The sequence below is a fragment of the Corvus kubaryi genome, unplaced genomic scaffold (assembly GCF_017639235.1).
Source record: "Corvus kubaryi isolate FWS band 111438036 unplaced genomic scaffold, C.kubaryi_AGA036_p1.0 37394, whole genome shotgun sequence".
NCBI lineage: Eukaryota > Metazoa > Chordata > Aves > Passeriformes > Corvidae > Corvus > Corvus kubaryi.
The window spans coordinates 11,787,505-11,804,032 of record NW_024581133.1 but is presented as its reverse complement, the minus strand read 5'-3'; the positions used below and the strand labels follow the sequence as shown (position 1 = coordinate 11,804,032).

General features: G+C 54.5%; 1 protein-coding gene across 2 annotated transcripts in view; it reads left to right on the top strand.

Annotated features, from left to right (window-relative positions):
• The window catches only part of ITGA11 (integrin subunit alpha 11), a 41,337-nt gene that overhangs the window by 17,205 nt on the left and 7,604 nt on the right, over positions 1-16,528 (top strand). For both annotated transcript variants that reach the window (XM_042039345.1, XM_042039346.1), the window contains exons 6-20: positions 1,630-1,757; positions 2,326-2,474; positions 3,446-3,590; positions 4,178-4,343; positions 5,678-5,748; positions 6,206-6,350; positions 7,999-8,147; positions 8,370-8,510; positions 9,315-9,518; positions 10,170-10,300; positions 10,860-11,026; positions 12,541-12,683; positions 13,643-13,753; positions 14,147-14,232; positions 15,188-15,389. In XM_042039345.1, coding sequence (XP_041895279.1) covers positions 1,630-1,757; positions 2,326-2,474; positions 3,446-3,590; positions 4,178-4,343; positions 5,678-5,748; positions 6,206-6,350; positions 7,999-8,147; positions 8,370-8,510; positions 9,315-9,518; positions 10,170-10,300; positions 10,860-11,026; positions 12,541-12,683; positions 13,643-13,753; positions 14,147-14,232; positions 15,188-15,389 — 2,138 coding nt within the window. The remainder of the gene's footprint in view (positions 1-1,629; positions 1,758-2,325; positions 2,475-3,445; positions 3,591-4,177; positions 4,344-5,677; positions 5,749-6,205; positions 6,351-7,998; positions 8,148-8,369; positions 8,511-9,314; positions 9,519-10,169; positions 10,301-10,859; positions 11,027-12,540; positions 12,684-13,642; positions 13,754-14,146; positions 14,233-15,187; positions 15,390-16,528) is intronic.

Here is a 16,528-nt window from a genome sequence, read left to right as displayed (position 1 = left end):
AATCCCAGCTCCAGTCCCTGCTCCAGCCCCTGCTCCAATCCCAGCTCCAATCCTGGCTCCGATTCCAGCTCCAATCCCAGCTCCAATCCCAGCTCCAATCCCGGCTCCAATCCCGGCTCCAATCCCAGCTCCAATCCCAGCTCCAATCCTGACTCCAATCCCAGCTCTGATCCCAGCTCCAATCCCAGCTCCAATCCCAGCTCCGATCCCAGCTCCAATCCCAGCTCCCATCCCACCTCTGGAATCAGAGGGAATCTCTGTTCCCAACCCCAGGGAGAACACAAAGCGCTGTCAGTGCTCAGAGGAAGCGATTCCAAAGGGTTCCACACATCTGGGAATGATTTTCCTTGTGATTGACACCTTGGGAAGACAAAAACACCTTCTTCTTCCCGAGCCTGGAATCCAACATCCCGAATATTTTATCAGCAGAGCTAAGGAGGGAAATAGGGAAAGAATTCCGAGCTTGGCTGCACGAAACAAAGCCCTCACTTACTGCAAGTTAAATACCTTGGAATTTGGGAATTTGGAGCCAGGATTTTATTCTGGAGGGTTTAAATGAAGTTTCCTGGATTTCCTGGAGCTGGAAAGGATTGCCAGAAGCCTGTCCTGCTCCTGGAAGCTCCTCATCCCATGGCATGTGATTCCCCAGCTCCAGCACCCCTCTGGTGTTGGTTAATTCCCAGGGCAGAGAGATGGGCTTGGAAAAATGGGATTTTGGGGGGATTGAGGCAGGAAAGGCAGGGCCCATCACCAAATTCCCAGGGCATAAGGAGGGCCTTGGGAAAATGGGATTTTCAGGATCAAGGCAGGAAAGGCATCACCAAATTCCCAGTGTCGCTTCCCTCGTTATGTTCCAGCCCTTCCTGCAAAGGACATTTGGGATTTTAGGGAATTTTAGGAAGTGTTCGTTTAGTGGGATGCAGGGTCAGCTGCTCTCCCTGATTCCCAGGATGGGATGGAGATGGAGGCACACAGAGGATCCCAGTGATCCAGGAGTGACTCCAGTCCATGGATTCTTTAATCCATAAAGACCTAGAGGATGGAAGAGCAGCTGGTAAATCCCTGAAATCCACGATCATCCATGACTTTTCCAAGGAATGTTATAAAACATCAGCAGACTGAGACGATCCTGAGCAATTTTCCGCACTGGAAAAAGGCAGCTCCTGAAATCCCTCCTGCTCCGGCTGCAGAGCCGAGCCCTGGGGTCCCCTCTGGGGTTTTTGGCTGCCTCGGAGCTGAGGATTTCATGGGAAGGGAGGAAATGCCCGCCTTGCGTTCCATGGCAGGGCTGGGAATGACTCAGGGATCAGGAACGGCTCTGCAGGAGGAACAGAGCCGGATCCTGCTCCTCTTTGAAGTGTGGAATGGTATTAGATGGGATCAGATTCCAAAGCTGAATCCCAAATGATGCCACAGAGTGTTATTCCTAGGAAGTGATCCCATCTTCTCTCAGCGGAGCGGATTCCTGTGGCTTCTCCCCACCTTGCTGGAGCCCAAAGTTCTTCCCCAAATGATTGAAATCCCATTGTTTTCCCGATAAATCCTAAGAGGAAGTAGCTGGCTGGGAGTGAAGCCACAAACCTGCCCCTTTGCAAGAGGACTTTGACTAAATCCCTGGATTTTCCACAGGATGCCAGACCTACATGGACATCATCATCGTCCTGGATGGATCCAACAGCATTTATCCATGGGTTGAAGTCCAGCACTTCCTGATAAATATCCTGAAAAAGTTTTACATCGGTCCCGGACAGATCCAGGTAAGGCGCTGAACCGTTTGTGTCATCCCGGGGCCATTCCCAACATCCCTTTTCTCTCAATCTGCTGGAATTTGTCCAAATATTGGGATTTTTAACTCATTCAGTGGAAAAAACACTGCCATTAATATCCCTAAGTGAGCCATGGAGGGAGCACATCCCACATCCCAGTGGGAACAGGGAGGATGAAACCCTATGGAAAGACAGGCAGCTGTGAGGAGCTCTCCATCCTCTCGCTCCGAGAGATCATGGCTGGATTTAGGCAGGAATTTGGACAGGGATTTGGGCAGGAATATCCCCAGTTTTCCCAAATAATTCAGTTTGGTCCCACCTGGAGATGCTGTGGGTCCAAACTGGGACACATCTGGATCACCCCAAAACTTGGGAGCAGGGCAGGGGGGAGAGCTGTAAAATTGGGAATTATTAATGATGCGGTGGAGGGAAAACTGGAGGAAAATTCCATGAGAGATGGAATTTTCCTGGTGGCTGGTGCTTCCCGTGGTTGACAAAGCTCCTTGTGGACAGGACCTCGTTTCATTGGCATTTTTGGTGACATTCCTGTCGTTCCCAGGTGGGAGTTGTCCAGTACGGAGAGGACGTGGTCCATGAGTTCCATCTGAACGACTACAGGTCCGTGCAGGACGTGGTGGCGGCCGCCAGCCACATCGAGCAGCGAGGGGGCACCGAGACCAGGACTGCCTACGGCATTGAGTTTGCTCGGTAAAACCCCTCCCATTCCTGGTCCTATTCCCAGGAAAACCTTCAAATCCCTGGTTTTTTGCCCTTCCTTCCCTCTCCGTTTGTTTTCCCGGCTGCTTAAAAATGGGGGAACCACCAAGGTTTGGGAAAACTTCCGTTTGTGGGAAGCTTTGCAAATGGTGCTTCCCGAAGTTCTCCGTCCTCGGTTGCGGCTGGAGCAGACTCTGGAATTGTGTCCTTTTCCCGGAAGCCCTCAGGGATGAGCTCCCAGTCCCCGAATTCCACTCCAGGCACTGGAGCTCTCCTGGAAATCCCTGGAGGGTCCCCGGGAACTCAGGACAGATCCAGCTCCATCTCCTCCCTTTCCAAGGACAAATCCCTGCTCCTGCACTTCTCCTTCATCCCAACCAATATTCCTGCTGCAGATCATGGAATCATTTAGGTTGGAAAAGAGGTCTAAGATCGACTCCAGCACCGCCAAGGCCACCACTGACTGTGTCCCCAAGGGCTGCATCCATATGGTTTTTAAATCCCTCCAGGAATGGCGATTCCAGCCCTGCCCTAGTGGGCAGCTTGGGAAAGTTTTAGATGGGTCCTGGCTGGATCCAAGCAAGGTCCTGGATGATTTGTGTCACACAGAGTCCCCCGACCCTGCTCAATGTCCCTTTTCCATAAATATGCTGGAATTTGGCTCCATGTTTTGTCAAAATAGTGGGATTTTGGACGATTGGGTGAAGAAGTTTTCCCTCACAGGGGAAGAGCCCACAGGCCACGGCCAAAACTCGCTGGCCAACTCCAGATCCATTCCCTTGTCCAATTCTGCAGAATTACGGCCTCTTTCCTGCAAAAAGTGGGAACATCCACATCCGCAAGCATTTCCCGAGGGTTCCTGCACCTCCCCAAGGGGCAGCGGCCCCAAAGACCCCTCAGGGCGGGCTCGGTGGGGCAGCGGAGCCCCCACGGAGCAGCCCAGGGCATCTCTTCACTTGCAGCTCGGAAGCGTTTCGGAAAGGTGGCCGGAAAGGGGCAAAGAGAGTAATGATTGTCATCACAGATGGAGAATCCCACGACAGCCCAGACCTGGAGAAGGTGATCGAGGACAGCGAGAGGGACAACATCACCAGATACGCTGTGGCGGTGAGTGAGGGGACCTCTGGGCGGTGGAAGAAGTCCTGCAGAGCTTGGTGCTCCAGGAATCCCAAAACACCAGGACAGCCCATCCCCACTGCTCCTGGAGCATTCCAAGAGCTCCTTGTGGCTGTCCATCCCCACTGCTCCTGGAGCATTCCAAGAGCTCCTTGTGCCTGGTGCTGCTTTTGGGATGCTCAGCTCGGGATTTGGCTGCCGGAGCAGGTGCTGGGACCAGGAACAGGCAGGACCCCAAATTCCACAAGGAATGTCCAGCCTGGAGAAATCGCAGCAGTTCCTCTGTTTGTTCCCACAAAGCGGGGGCAGATCCAAGGATGAGGCTTCTCCCATATGGACACCCCAAAAGGCTTTGGGATGGTTTTATCCATCATGGAAGAACTGCCCAGAGAAGTTGTTGACCCCTCATCCCTGGAAGTGTCCAAGGCCAGGTTGGACAGGGCTTGGAGCAGCCTGGGAGAGAGGAAGGTGTCCCTGCCCATGGAATGGGATGAGCTTTAAGCTCCTTTCCCACCCAAGCCATCTGGGAATTCTAATTCCATGAAAACCCCTGAGCCTTGTGTTTTATTCCCAACCAGGTCTTGGGTTATTACAACAGGAGAGGAATCAACCCTGAGGCCTTTCTGAACGAGATCAAGTTCATCGCCAGCGACCCCGACGACAAACACTTCTTCAACGTCACCGATGAGGCGGCGCTCAAGGACATCGTGGATGCTCTGGGAGAAAGGATTTTCAGCCTGGAAGGTGAGGGATGCTCCTACCCGGCACATCCCAGGCTGGGAATGCGCTGCTGATCCTTTGTTTGCCCGACTTGGACGTGGCTTCTGTCCTGAGCCTAAAATCCCACTTGGAAGATCTTCAGGTTTGAGGAAATGTCTTTATTTGGAGTGGTTGCATCCCTTGGATATCGGGAGCAGAGATGCATTTTCCAAAGGACACACCTCATTCCTGCCACCGGAATTCTGGTGGCTTTGATTTTTCTTTTTATAGAAAACCTTGGAAATCTGGTATGGGGGGAATTTGGGTGCCAGTGTCTTCCTCATCCATCAAAATTCCAGGGTTACAAACAGGAAAACCCACACACAGGGGTGCCAGACATCAGGAGATTATGGAAATAATGTTGGAATTTTGGCTTTATTGGCTGAAGTGAAATATCAGGAAATATTTCTGTCTTAAATGTCAGCTCTTGTGACAACTTTGTCCGTCTCCCAAACTAAATTTATCCGAATTTCAGAGGAAAAATGCAGCCTGGAATGAACAATTGGAACAGAAGATGGAGGGCTCGCACTGGGAATTAAACATCCTGGATTTGGGGCATTTTTGCTCAAAGCAGCTCGCAAACTCCTCACAAGTTTCCCAGTTTTCTCCATCCAGCCTGGCTCTTCCATGTGGAAGTTGCCCTGGATGAGGAGATTCCCACAGTTGGAATTACGAAGGAGCAATTTCCGAAGCTCCGTTTTTGGTGATCCCGCAGCTCTGAAAGGGGAGGAGCTGCACCCCAGCACAGCTCCCAGACCTGTTAACAGCATGAGGTTGTGGAACAGGAGGGATTTAGGGAGAAATGGGATCATCAGCAGGACCTGGAGCTGCTGGAGCAATTCCAGAGGAAGCCCCGCAGCTGCTCCGAGGGCTGGAGCCCCTCTGGAGCCAGGCTGGGAGAGCTGGGAATGTTCACCTGCAGAAGGGAAGGATCCAGGGAGAGCTCAGAGCCCCTTCCAGGGCCTAAAGGGGCTCCAGGAGAGCTGGAGAGGGACTGGGGACAAGGGATGGAGGGCCAGGACACAGGGAATGGCTTCCCACTGGGAAAGGGGATATTTAGATGGATATTGGGAAGGAATTGTTCCCTGAGAGGGTGGGGAGGGGCTGGGCTGGAATTCCTGGAGAAGCTGTGGCTGTCCCTGGATCCCTGGAAGTGTCCAGGGCCAGGCTGGCGGGGCTTGGAGCACCCTGGGATAGGGAAAGGTGTCTCTGTCCTTGGAAGGGCTGGAATGGGATGGGAACCCACCAAGGCACTGCTCAGCCCCTCCAGGAAAACAAAACTCCGTTAAACACAAATTCCCTCTTTTTTTTTTTTTAAGGAACCAACAAGAACGAGATCTCCTTTGGACTGGAAATGTCCCAGACTGGATTTTCATCCCACGTTGTGGAAGTAAGAGAGGAAATGTGGGATTTTATTGCTCCTTGCCTTGTCCTATTTATCACACCCCGCTCCAGGTGGGAGATCGGGATTTGGGATACGTTATTAGTTATGGAGTTAAATCACTGATGTGAGGACAAGGAAATGCTGCTGGATTATCCCATGGGAAGGGGAGGTGTTGGGAGACCCGAGCATTCCTTGGGATCTGCAGCAGCTCCTCCTGATGCCACAGCCCCTTGGGAAGGACGAGCTGGGATGTCCATGGAAAAAGCATTTGGGAATTTCCTGGGGAGGAAAAGCACACTGAGAAGACAAGAATAGGGTGCAAGTGTCATTCCAGCATTTTTAAAACCCTCCAGCATTCCAGGTGTGCTTGGAAGAACGGTTTCCTGGTCTGTATGGGATCGGAGGGATGGAATCACCTCTACTTGGGAAGAAATCCCATCAAACCCCTCCTGTTTTCCCACAGGACGGGATCCTGCTGGGAGCAGTGGGAGCCTACGACTGGAATGGAGCCGTCCTGAAGGAAACCAGCAGCGGGAAGGTCATTCCTTTGCGGGAATCTTACCTGCAGGAATTCCCGGAGGAGCTGAAAAATCACGGAGCGTATTTAGGTGGGAAAGCTGAACGAGACCACGGGGGAGTTTGGGATTTTATCCGTAATAATAGGAAGCACGGGATATTCCTCAGTGGGAGTGGGATCATGGGAGACCTGTGGGATGCAGCACAGGAGCATCCTCACCTGGGAAGAGCCCGGCTCCGACCCCGGAGCGCAGCACAAACGGGATTTAAATTCAGGAGCGGCTGAGCCAGCGGGTCATCTGCAGCTTTCCTTGGAATGGTTTCAAAGCGCTGATGGAATTTCATGCCTAGGCAGGAAATACCTGCTGGGTTAATCCATTCCATGTGCAGCCACTGAAGTTCTGAAATAAAAATAGCAGCCTGGATCGTGAAATGGAGCCTCTCCTTGGAGATGTGGCAGGGAGAGAGGTGGGATTCTGTGGGATCAGCACGTCCAGGCTCTTTCCGGGGAATGTGGAGAGCCCCTGGATACGTGGTTCATCCTTGGGGTGACAGCAGAGTGTCCCCCAGGCTGGGAGTCCCCGGAGCAGGGATGGCTGTGGCTCTCCCACAGGAATCCGTGTGGGAGCTCAGCCGGGCTCTCTTTCCCACTGCCTGGAGTGAGAAATCCAGGAATATTGAGGAATGCTGGTGTATCCTGCTGAGCAGCAGCCGGGGGGCTCAGGGATGGCGCTTGGTTTAGGAAGATCCCTCCAGGGGGGGCATTTTTAGGGAAAGAGGGAGCCCAGGTAAGTCTGGTGAGCAGGGAAAGGGGTCTGAAAATCCCTGGAGAAACTCAACATTTAACTGGATGTGCTTCCAGAGGATGAGATTCAGTTTCATGGTTGGCTAAACTTTGAGTTTCACAGAATCCCAGAATCCTGGAATGGTTTGGGTTGGAAGGGACCTTAAAGCTCATCCCATTCCACCTTCCCCTATCCCAGGTTTCTCCAAGCCCCATCCAACCTGGCCTGGAACATTCCAGGGATGAAGAAGCCACAGCTTCTCTGGGCACCCTGTTCCACTTCTAAGAATTTAAGTGGAATTTAAACCTGAGCCTGAAGGTTCAGGATCCTGGACCTGGTGTTGAAAACTGGGATTTAGGAGCCCCAGCTTTATATTCCTACAAAATCCCGTCTGCAGCCATGGAAGTGCCGCAGCCCAGGGAGTGATCCCAGTAGGAAAGAGGGATTGCTCTTACGCTTAGGCAGCATTATTTCCAGAAGGGGGAATGGTTTTGATGGATTCATGGCTCCTATTGGACTGGGAATGTTGACATCAAGCACCAGCAAAGCTTTTCCTGCCCAGTGTTCCCGGAGGAGCGGAGCAGCGGGAGCTGCAACTTCCCAGCACTCAGCACGTCACGAGTGTTTGTCCGACTTGATGTGAGGAATGAAATAAAACGCTCGGAAGCCTGGGAATTGCAGGAATCGGATTCACCTTCGATTAAAGAAGGATTTGCACAGGAAGTGCAAATCCAGCAGTGCCAAAACTCCCGGCACAGCTCCAGCTGTGGCAGCACCAGAGCAGCGGCTCGGAGGCACCGGGGTCCATCTGGGTGACTCTACCTTTGGAAAAATCTGGGATTTTTAGCTTCCCTCTCTGGGAAGTGGCCAGAGCTGTGTCAGCAGCCAGGGGCTAATGGAAAGCAGATCCTGGGAGCAGGCAGGGAATTCTCACTCCGTGTCCATCCCTTTCCAGGTTACACCGTCTCCTCCGTCATCTCCACCAAGCACGAGCGCATTTACGTGGCGGGAGCGCCGCGGTTCAACCACACCGGCAAAGTCATCCTGTTCAACATGCACAGCAACAGGAACCTCACCATCCACCAGGCCCTCAAGGGAGAGCAGGTAATTCCAGCCGGGAATGCTGCGCTGATTTCCCCCCAACGGAAAAATCAACCCTCTCCCTCAATTTTCCAAAGTTGGAATGGCTCGGCAGCGTCGCGCGGCCGTGGATGTCCTGGTGGTCGCTGCATCCACAGCGTGGCTGTAGCAGGGAGAGGGCTTGGAATATCCCTATGGATCCCAGGGAATGGTGGCATCATTCCCATCCCGTCCGGTCTCCTGCAGATCGGCTCCTACTACGGCAGCGAGATCAACTCCCTGGATGTGAACGGCGACGGCGTCACCGACGTCCTGCTGGTGGGAGCGCCCATGTTCTTCAGCGAGGGCAGGGAGCGGGGCAAGGTCTACGTGTACGCCCTGCAGGGGGTGAGTGGCGCCCGGGGACACGGCGGGGACGTTCGGGCGCTGCTGTGGCAGCTGCGTCCCCTTGTGGGGTCTGGCACGCCCAGCTCCCGGGGAGGTGCGCAATGGGATCTTTGCCGCGTGGGAGCACGGATGTCCCTCTGGAGAAACCATCTCCAGGCGCGTGGCCTCCTCCAAACTCGCTCCCTCCAGGGAGAGCTCAGAGCCCCTTCCAGGGCCTAAAGGGGCTCCAGGAGAGCTGGAGAGGGACTGGGGACAAGGGATGGAGGGACAGGACACAGGGGATGGCTTCCCACTGCCAGAGGGCAGGGATGGATGGGATATTGGGAAGGAATTGTTCCCTGGGAGGGCTGGCCACTCACGGGGCTCTGGGGACAGCAAGTGCCCTCCCTCCACCATGGGAATGGGGCATGTGCCACCCCTGTCCCCTGTCCTGTCCCAGCTTTCCTGCTGGGCCACCCCCAAATCTGGCTCAAAATGCAGCTCCTGAGCCAAATCCATCGGGATCCTGGGGCACGTGGGAAGGTCGTGCTCTACATCCAAGGATGTAGGGCCTGCCTGGAGCGTGGAATCCTGCACCTAAAGCAGGATTGTTTATTAGTCATGGAATTTCTTCCATAGGGTGCAAAGCAGATGTGGGGCTGGCTGGGGGCTCCAAAATCCCACATCCCTGGGAGCGCTCCCACCCCCTTCCTTGGAGAACCCCTCCCACATCACTGCACGTTTGCATGAGGGTTTCTCCTCTTTCCAGTCTTGCTGCTGATGCTTTGGGAATTGTTTTTCTTTCTTTTCCCTTTCCCCTGGCAGAACCTCTTCGTTCCCAGCGGAGCCCTCACAGATCTCCAGAGTTACCAGAATTCCCGTTTCGGCTCCTGCATCGCCGCCGTTCCCGACCTCAACCAGGACTCCTACAATGACCTGGTGGTCGGGGCCCCTCTGGAGGACGAGCACCAAGGAGCCATTTACATTTTCCTTGGATTCCAGGAGACCATCCTGAAGAAGTACAAGCAGGTGGGGCTGCCCTGTGTTCAGTTTTCCTCAGCCTTCGTGGGAATAAATGTAATTTGTCCCCATTTTAAGGAGGGATGGAGCAGGACAAATCCACACCCAGGATGGAATTGTTAATTATTACGGCCAGATATTCCCTCTTTTGAGACATCCAAGACAAAACATTGGAATTCAAGCACTGGAACAGCAGTGGTGGAGTCCCCATCCCTGCTGGGATTTAAGATGTGTGGATGTGGCACTTGGGGACATTTGTGGTGGCCTTGGCAGCGCTGGGGGATGGTTGGACTCAACAACCTTGGATGGCTTTTCCAACTTAAATTATTCCATGGAATAGCAGGAAAAAGGCTTGGAATTTGAGGCAATGTTTAGCATTGCAAGGGATCGCTACAGATTAATTAATTAATTATAAATAAATAAATAAATTGTTTATTTATTACACTTTTGATAAGTATTAAATACGCAGGGTAAATCCAATAGAAATCTTGGATGGTGTCTCGAAAGGGAAACTGCTCTCATTCCCTGGAAGATCATGTTTAGTACAACCACTTGGAATGGGGAATTTTCAGCGGTGAGGTGGAGTCAGCCTGGCAAACCCTTGGCAGGCACGGATGCTTCTGCTGGAATCCAGCCTGGATTGTTCCCATTCCTTTCCAGCGGATCGCGGCCGCTGACCTCGCTCCGGGCCTGATGTATTTTGGATGCAGCATCCACGGGCAGCTGGATCTGAACGAGGATGGACTCGTGGACTTGGCCGTGGGCTCCCTGGGGAACGCCGTGGTGCTGTGGTGAGCCAGGGATCCTTTGTGCCCTTTCCTGATTTCCTCTGCCCAAATCATGCCGACGTTTTTCCAGGGAAAACTGGTCTCCCAGCAGTCCAATCCGTCTTTCCAGAAATACTGATCTCCCAACAATCTTTCCTGAATAACCACCCCTTGTCCAGCGGGGCTGTGGGATCTCAATGCCCTCGGGCCCTAAAAAGATGCCAGAGCTGGTTTTCCGCTGAGTTTCATCCATAGTTCTCCAGAAGTTCCAAACTGATTTGTGGGGATTTGCCCGGGATCCCTCTGGTCTGATTTAATTAGAGCAATATTTTCCAATATTAATTAACGTTTGGAGAGTCCCTTGAAGCTGTTGGAACGGAGGGTGGCTGTGCCAGCTGAGATGGGTCACCCTGGGCTCTGCTTGGAGAGGGCCTTTGGTCTTCCTCAGCCTCCTGGGAAAAGGAGGGAAAAGGAGGCAAAAGGAGGGAAAAGGAGGGAAAAGGGCAAACCTGGAGCTGTGGGAGACTCCAGGATGTCCCATCCCATGCTGGATCCCATCCCATGCCCTCTCCCCACCCCGCAGGTCCCGCAGTGTGGTGCAGATCAACGCCAGCCTCTGCTTCGAGCCCTCCAAGATCAACATCTTCACCAAGGACTGCAAGCGCAACGGGAAGGAGGCCACCTGCATGAGGGCCTTCGTCTGCTTCACCGCCCTCTTCCTCTCCGCCCACTTCCAGACTGCCACCGTGGGTAAGGACAAAATCCCAATTCCTGCCTTGCTCAGGTCTCCAGCCCCGTGGGAACACCGAGCTTTTGGGATGGAAACCATCCCGGAGCTTGGTGGAGCGCACGTGTCTCTCTGCCACATCCCTCTGGTGTCACCCACGTTTGTCCCTATCCCGGCCGAGTCTCTGGGTTCTGGTGACTGTTGTGCCGAAAGAAACACCCCCGGGATAAATCCTACCTCATCCCTCACCTATTCCCTGGGCTGAGCTCTCCCAGGATTTCCCTTCCTGTGCTCCACGTGATGGGAATGTCACCCCAGCGGGACAGGAGGGAACGTGGCTGGCCCGCGTTCCGCAGGGCTCATCCATCCCTCCCACCGCAGCAGCGGGACACATCTGCTGGCCAGATGTGCATGTTGCCCTAATATCGCAGGGAATCTGTGGAGCTGGCCGGTTCTCCTATTAAACCCTTGGATGGTGCCGTGACCCCGAGTCCACCCGGCAGATTCCTGGGACTCAGCGGAGCGAAGGGAAGCAATAGTGGCTCAGCTCCTGCGGTCCGGCAGGAAACGCTGGCAAAGGAAAATTGGGATCCAAAGCCAAAGGGAAAATTCCCATCCCCCAGCACAAGAGTTTTGTTTTGTGCTGTCAAATCCAGTGTTTTTCTCCCTCCTGCTGTCCCTGTGGGATAAAAACTGAGTGGGATTTCCTTATTTATTTGATTTTACCTTTCTTTCCACTTGGAAGAGTCACCCCCTGGATGAGCCCCTCGGCTCTGGAGCCAGGCTGGGAGAGCTGAGGGTGTCCAGGCAGGAAAAGAGAAGGCTCCAAGGAGAGCTCAGAGCCCCTTCCAGGGCCTAAAGGGGCTCCAGGAGAGCTGGAGAGGGACTGGGGACAAGGCATGGAGGGACAGGACACAGGGAATGGCTTCCCACTGCCAGAGGGCAGGGATGGATGGGATACTGGGAAGGAATTCCTGGCTGGGAGGGTGGGGAGGGGCTGGGCTGGAATTCCCAGAGCAACTGTGGCTGCCCCTGGATCCCTGGAATGTCTCGGGCCAGGCTGGACAGGGCTTGGAGCAGGCTGGGATAGGGGAAGGTGTCCCTGCCCATGGCAGGGGCTGGAATGAGATGGGATTTAAGGTGTGTCCAAAACAAACCACTCTGGGATTCTGTGGTTCTCTGAAATCCCTGCTTGGTGCTGGGCTGGGAATCTCCAGTTTCTTTCCAACAGAAGTGCAGGAAGCAAAGGATCTCCATAAATCATCCAGGTGTGCTCCAACACCTCCAGAGCAGCACGTGAACGTATGAGAGGCAAAAAATTCCATCTCTGCACAGATTTTCCACAGGGTCTTGAAATAACTCCTCTCTTAAGCTCCTCGTTTGGAGAGGGGAAGCTCTTCCCAGAACGGGCTGTCAGCAGCAGGCTATAACCTGATTTCCCTGGATTCCCCTCAGCAGGGAACGGGCACTGGGGCCACTCTTTGCCCTGGGACTGGGCTGTGCGGCCCCAAGGCCTGAGCTGGGCCTGTCCTCGCAGGGCTCAGGTACAACACGACCATCGACGAGCGCCGCTACTCGCCCCGGGCACACCTGGACGACAGCGGGGACAGGACGGCACAGAGGGCGCTGGAGCTGCCGGCCGGGCGGGAGCTCTGCCACACCCTCCCCTTCCACGTCCTGGTGAGTGTGGAGCAGGACAAGGCTGCCATGTCCTCCTCAGCCAGCCCCGAGATGCATCCCTTGGTGGCTTCCTGGGGTGGGAATGAGCCTCATCCCGCTGGATTCCTTCCCGCTGGATTCCTTCCCGCTGCTTTGGTGTGGTCAGGGACGGAGCTGCCAGCACGGGCGGCTGCTGGGTCCCCAAGCAGTGACATCATCGCAGGCCCAGCTTCCACGTGCTCCGTTCCACGGGCCGTGTCCTTGGGCAGGGCGTGCGCTCCCGATCCTGGGCTCAGGTGGCTTTTCCTGCTCCAAAACCAGGAATGGCCATTTTTTCCATGGGGAATCGAGTGTCCCCATGCCAGTCCCTGGTGGTGTCCCCCTGTGCCCCTCTAAGCCAGCAGGGCCCCACCCCTGGGTGCAGTGCTGGTGAATCCCTTGCTCGCAGGGAACAGCTGATGAACAAAGCTGGCCAAACCCAAACATTCCCAGGGAATGAGGAGAGCCTTGAGCAGGCCAGGCAGGCCCGAGCTGCCAGACTGGCCCAGCCCCAAGCCCCAGCCTGAACTGCCATGAACTTTTGGGAAATTTGAGGTTGGAGCTGGAGCTGGAGCTGGAGCTCGTGATTTAGCCTAAAAAACATCTCCCTTCAGAGCATCCCTCTGCGAAGCAAAGGAAGAGCTCCTAGGGGCTTCCGGAGGGGAGGGATGGATGGGATATTGGGAAGGAATTCCTGGCCGAGAGTGTGCTGAGGCCCTGGCACAGGAATTCCCAGAGAAGCTGTGGATCCCTGGAAGTGTCCAAAGCCAGGCTGGACGGGGCTCGGAGCAATCTTGGAGCACGGGATCTGTTTTGTCCTTACATGCCAGCACAGGGTGGGGCTGCAGGACAGATCTGTGACCTTTGGGGGACACCCCGAGGTGCTGCCCACCCCAGGCAGCAGCCCTGGGCTCCTCTCCGACGTTTTCCATGTGCCACAGGACACAGCCGACTACGTAAAGCCGGTGACGTTCTCCATCGACTACGAGCTGGAGCATCCCGAGCACGGCCCGATGATGGATGATGGGTGGCCCACCTCGCTCAGGGTCTCTGTAGGTAGCAGCTGCCACCTCCCAAAGTGTCACCTTCCAAAGTGTCATCTCCCACAGTGCCACCTCCCAGGCGCCACCTCCCAAAGTGTCACCTCCCAAGTGCCACCTCCCAAAGTGTCACCTTGCAGGTGCCATCTCCCACAGTGCCACCTCCCACAGTGCCACCTCCCAAAGTGTCACCTCCCAGGTGCCATCTCCCACAGTGCCACCTCCCAGGTGCCATCTCCCAAAGTGTCACCTTGCAGGTGCCATCTCCCACAGTGCCATCTCCCAAAGTGCCACCTCCCAGGTGCCGTCTCCCAGGTGCCACCTCCCAGGTGCCACCTCCCAGAGCACCAGGGCAGATTTATCTCCGGGGGAATCGTCACCGAGCTGCTCTCGCTGTCCCCTCAGGTCCCTTTCTGGAACGGCTGCAATGAGGATGAGCACTGTGTCCCCGATCTGGTGCTGGATGCCAGGAGTGACATTCCCAGTGCCATGTGAGTGGGTGACCCAGAGGATCCTCCAAGAGTGTCACCAGCTGGGGGAGGCTCCAAAATCCAGCCCCAATCCATGCTCCATAAATTCTGTCATCACCGGTCGTTCATCCAGCATCACCACAAGGTTCATCCAAGCCCTCCATGAGGTGCTCCTTGGCATTCTGAGCCTCTTCCTCTCCATGTCTGGAATGAATCTGTGGTTTTTCAGGGAATCCACAAACTAACTAATATTTGGTGCCATGGTGATGAGATCCAGGGATACAAATCAGGAAATAACAGGGAATAACTGCAAGGCTGGCATTACCCACCTGGCAATTACGGCCTTGACTCATGGAAATAATTTCACACTGCAGCTCCGTGGTTAAGGAGCTATTAAAGGTTGTCCCTGAATCCAGAGGAGGCCCCAGAGCTGCTCTGAGGGTGGAGCCCCCCTGGAGCCAGGCTGGGAGAGCTGGGAATGTTCACCTGGAGAAGAGAAGGCTCCAGGGAGAGCTCAGAGCCCCTTCCAGGGCCTAAAGGGGCTCCAGGAGAGCTGGAGAGGGACTGGGGACAAGGCATGGAGGGACAGGACACAGGGAATGGCTTTAAGCTGAAAGAGGGATGGATGGGATATTGGGAAGGAATTGTTCCCTGAGAGGGTGTGAGGGGCTGGGATAGAATTCCCGGAGCAGCTGTGGCTGCCCCTGGATCCCTGGAAGTGTCCCAGGCCAGGTTGGACGGGGCTTGGAGCCACCTTTGCTAATGGCATGGGATCTGTTTTTTCCCTACATCCCAGCTATCCCAAGCATTCCCAATAATGTTTGAGAAAGCTTCACACCGTTGGCCAAAAATCCCAAAATTATAGACAACGGGAGGAATTCGTAATTCCTCTTTCAGCACGGCAGGACAGAGGGAGAGCAGGGATTTCCATGCACTACCCAGGGACGTAAAATCCCGGGAATGCCCCTTCTTGCAGGGAATTCTGCCGGAGGGCGCTGCGGAGGGGGGACTGCTCAGCCTTCAGCCTCTCCTTCGACGCCTCCGTCTTCGTCATCGAGAGCAGCAGGAGAAGGGTGGCCGTGGAAGCGACGCTGGAAAACCGCGGCGAGAACGCCTACAGCACCGTCCTCAACATCTCCTTCTCCAGGAACCTCCAGTTCGCCAGCCTGATCCCCAAGGTGAGGCTCCCGGGGGAGATCCAGGCCTTTCCAGAGGAGCTGCTAATCCCAGCCCGATGAGAAAGCTGCAGCCTAAAGCAGAGCCCAAATCTGGCTCCATCCCTCATAAATCAGAGCTGTTTATGGGCTCCGTTTCTAAGCACTTCCAGCTCTTTATTTTGGAAATACAAAAACGTTTGAGTTTTAAGAGCCTGAGCGAAGGTCAAACCCAGAGGAAATTATTTCCCTCTATTTTTCTCCTCCAGTCGTTTAAAAATGCTCCCCGCACATGGCCAAGTTCCTGTCAGGAATGAGTTTTTGCAGCTGAGAAATAACTCCTGGAAGTAGGGGCTGATCATGGGAATGTGGCCACAGCTCAGCACTGAGCCGGGCGATGCCACCTCTCCATGGCTTTCCCTGGATGATCCTAGAGTGTCCCATCTGCTCCTGAAAATTTCACCCCCCACGCTCACTCGATCTTGGAGCAACTCCTCCCTATTCCCAGTGAGGTTTGGGAATGTGCTGATACTGCTGAGCATTCCCTCACCCCGCCATGACTTCATCCCCGCCCGCAGATCCCATCTCCTTTGTTTTTCTCCGAGCCATGCCAAGGGAAAATTGTGGGGCTCGTTGCCCACAAAATAAGAAAAATGCATTTTTTGGAGATTATTCCAAACGAAGTGAGGGGAGCAGGGAAAATCCCCCATGTGGTGGGGAACAGAAAGCGCTGGGCAGCAGTGGCTGCAGGGAATATTTGCAGCTGGTTTTGGAAGAGTCACGGATAACGGGCTCCTGGCTGCTGCTCCTTATAAAGGAACATCCAGAGGGGATGGATATCAGTGCCATACAAATTAAAAGTTGCTGGGGCCCCAAAAAGTCCATAATTTCAGCAGATGAGTGGGAGAAGCTCCAGGCTGGTGCTGGGATATTCCAGCTCCTGGGTAGGACTTTTCCGGAGGCAGTGGTGCAAACTGAGACTCTTGTGGGATCTGACACAGGGATAAAAGCTGGAATAGCTCATGGTGAGGTGGACACCCACTTACAACCAGGCTACAACCTCTGGTAGGGCTGTGGAGGAGGCAGAGTAGGGTTGGTGTCTCTTCCCATCCCATCCCATCCCATCCCATCCCATCCCATCCCATCCCATCCCATCCCATCCC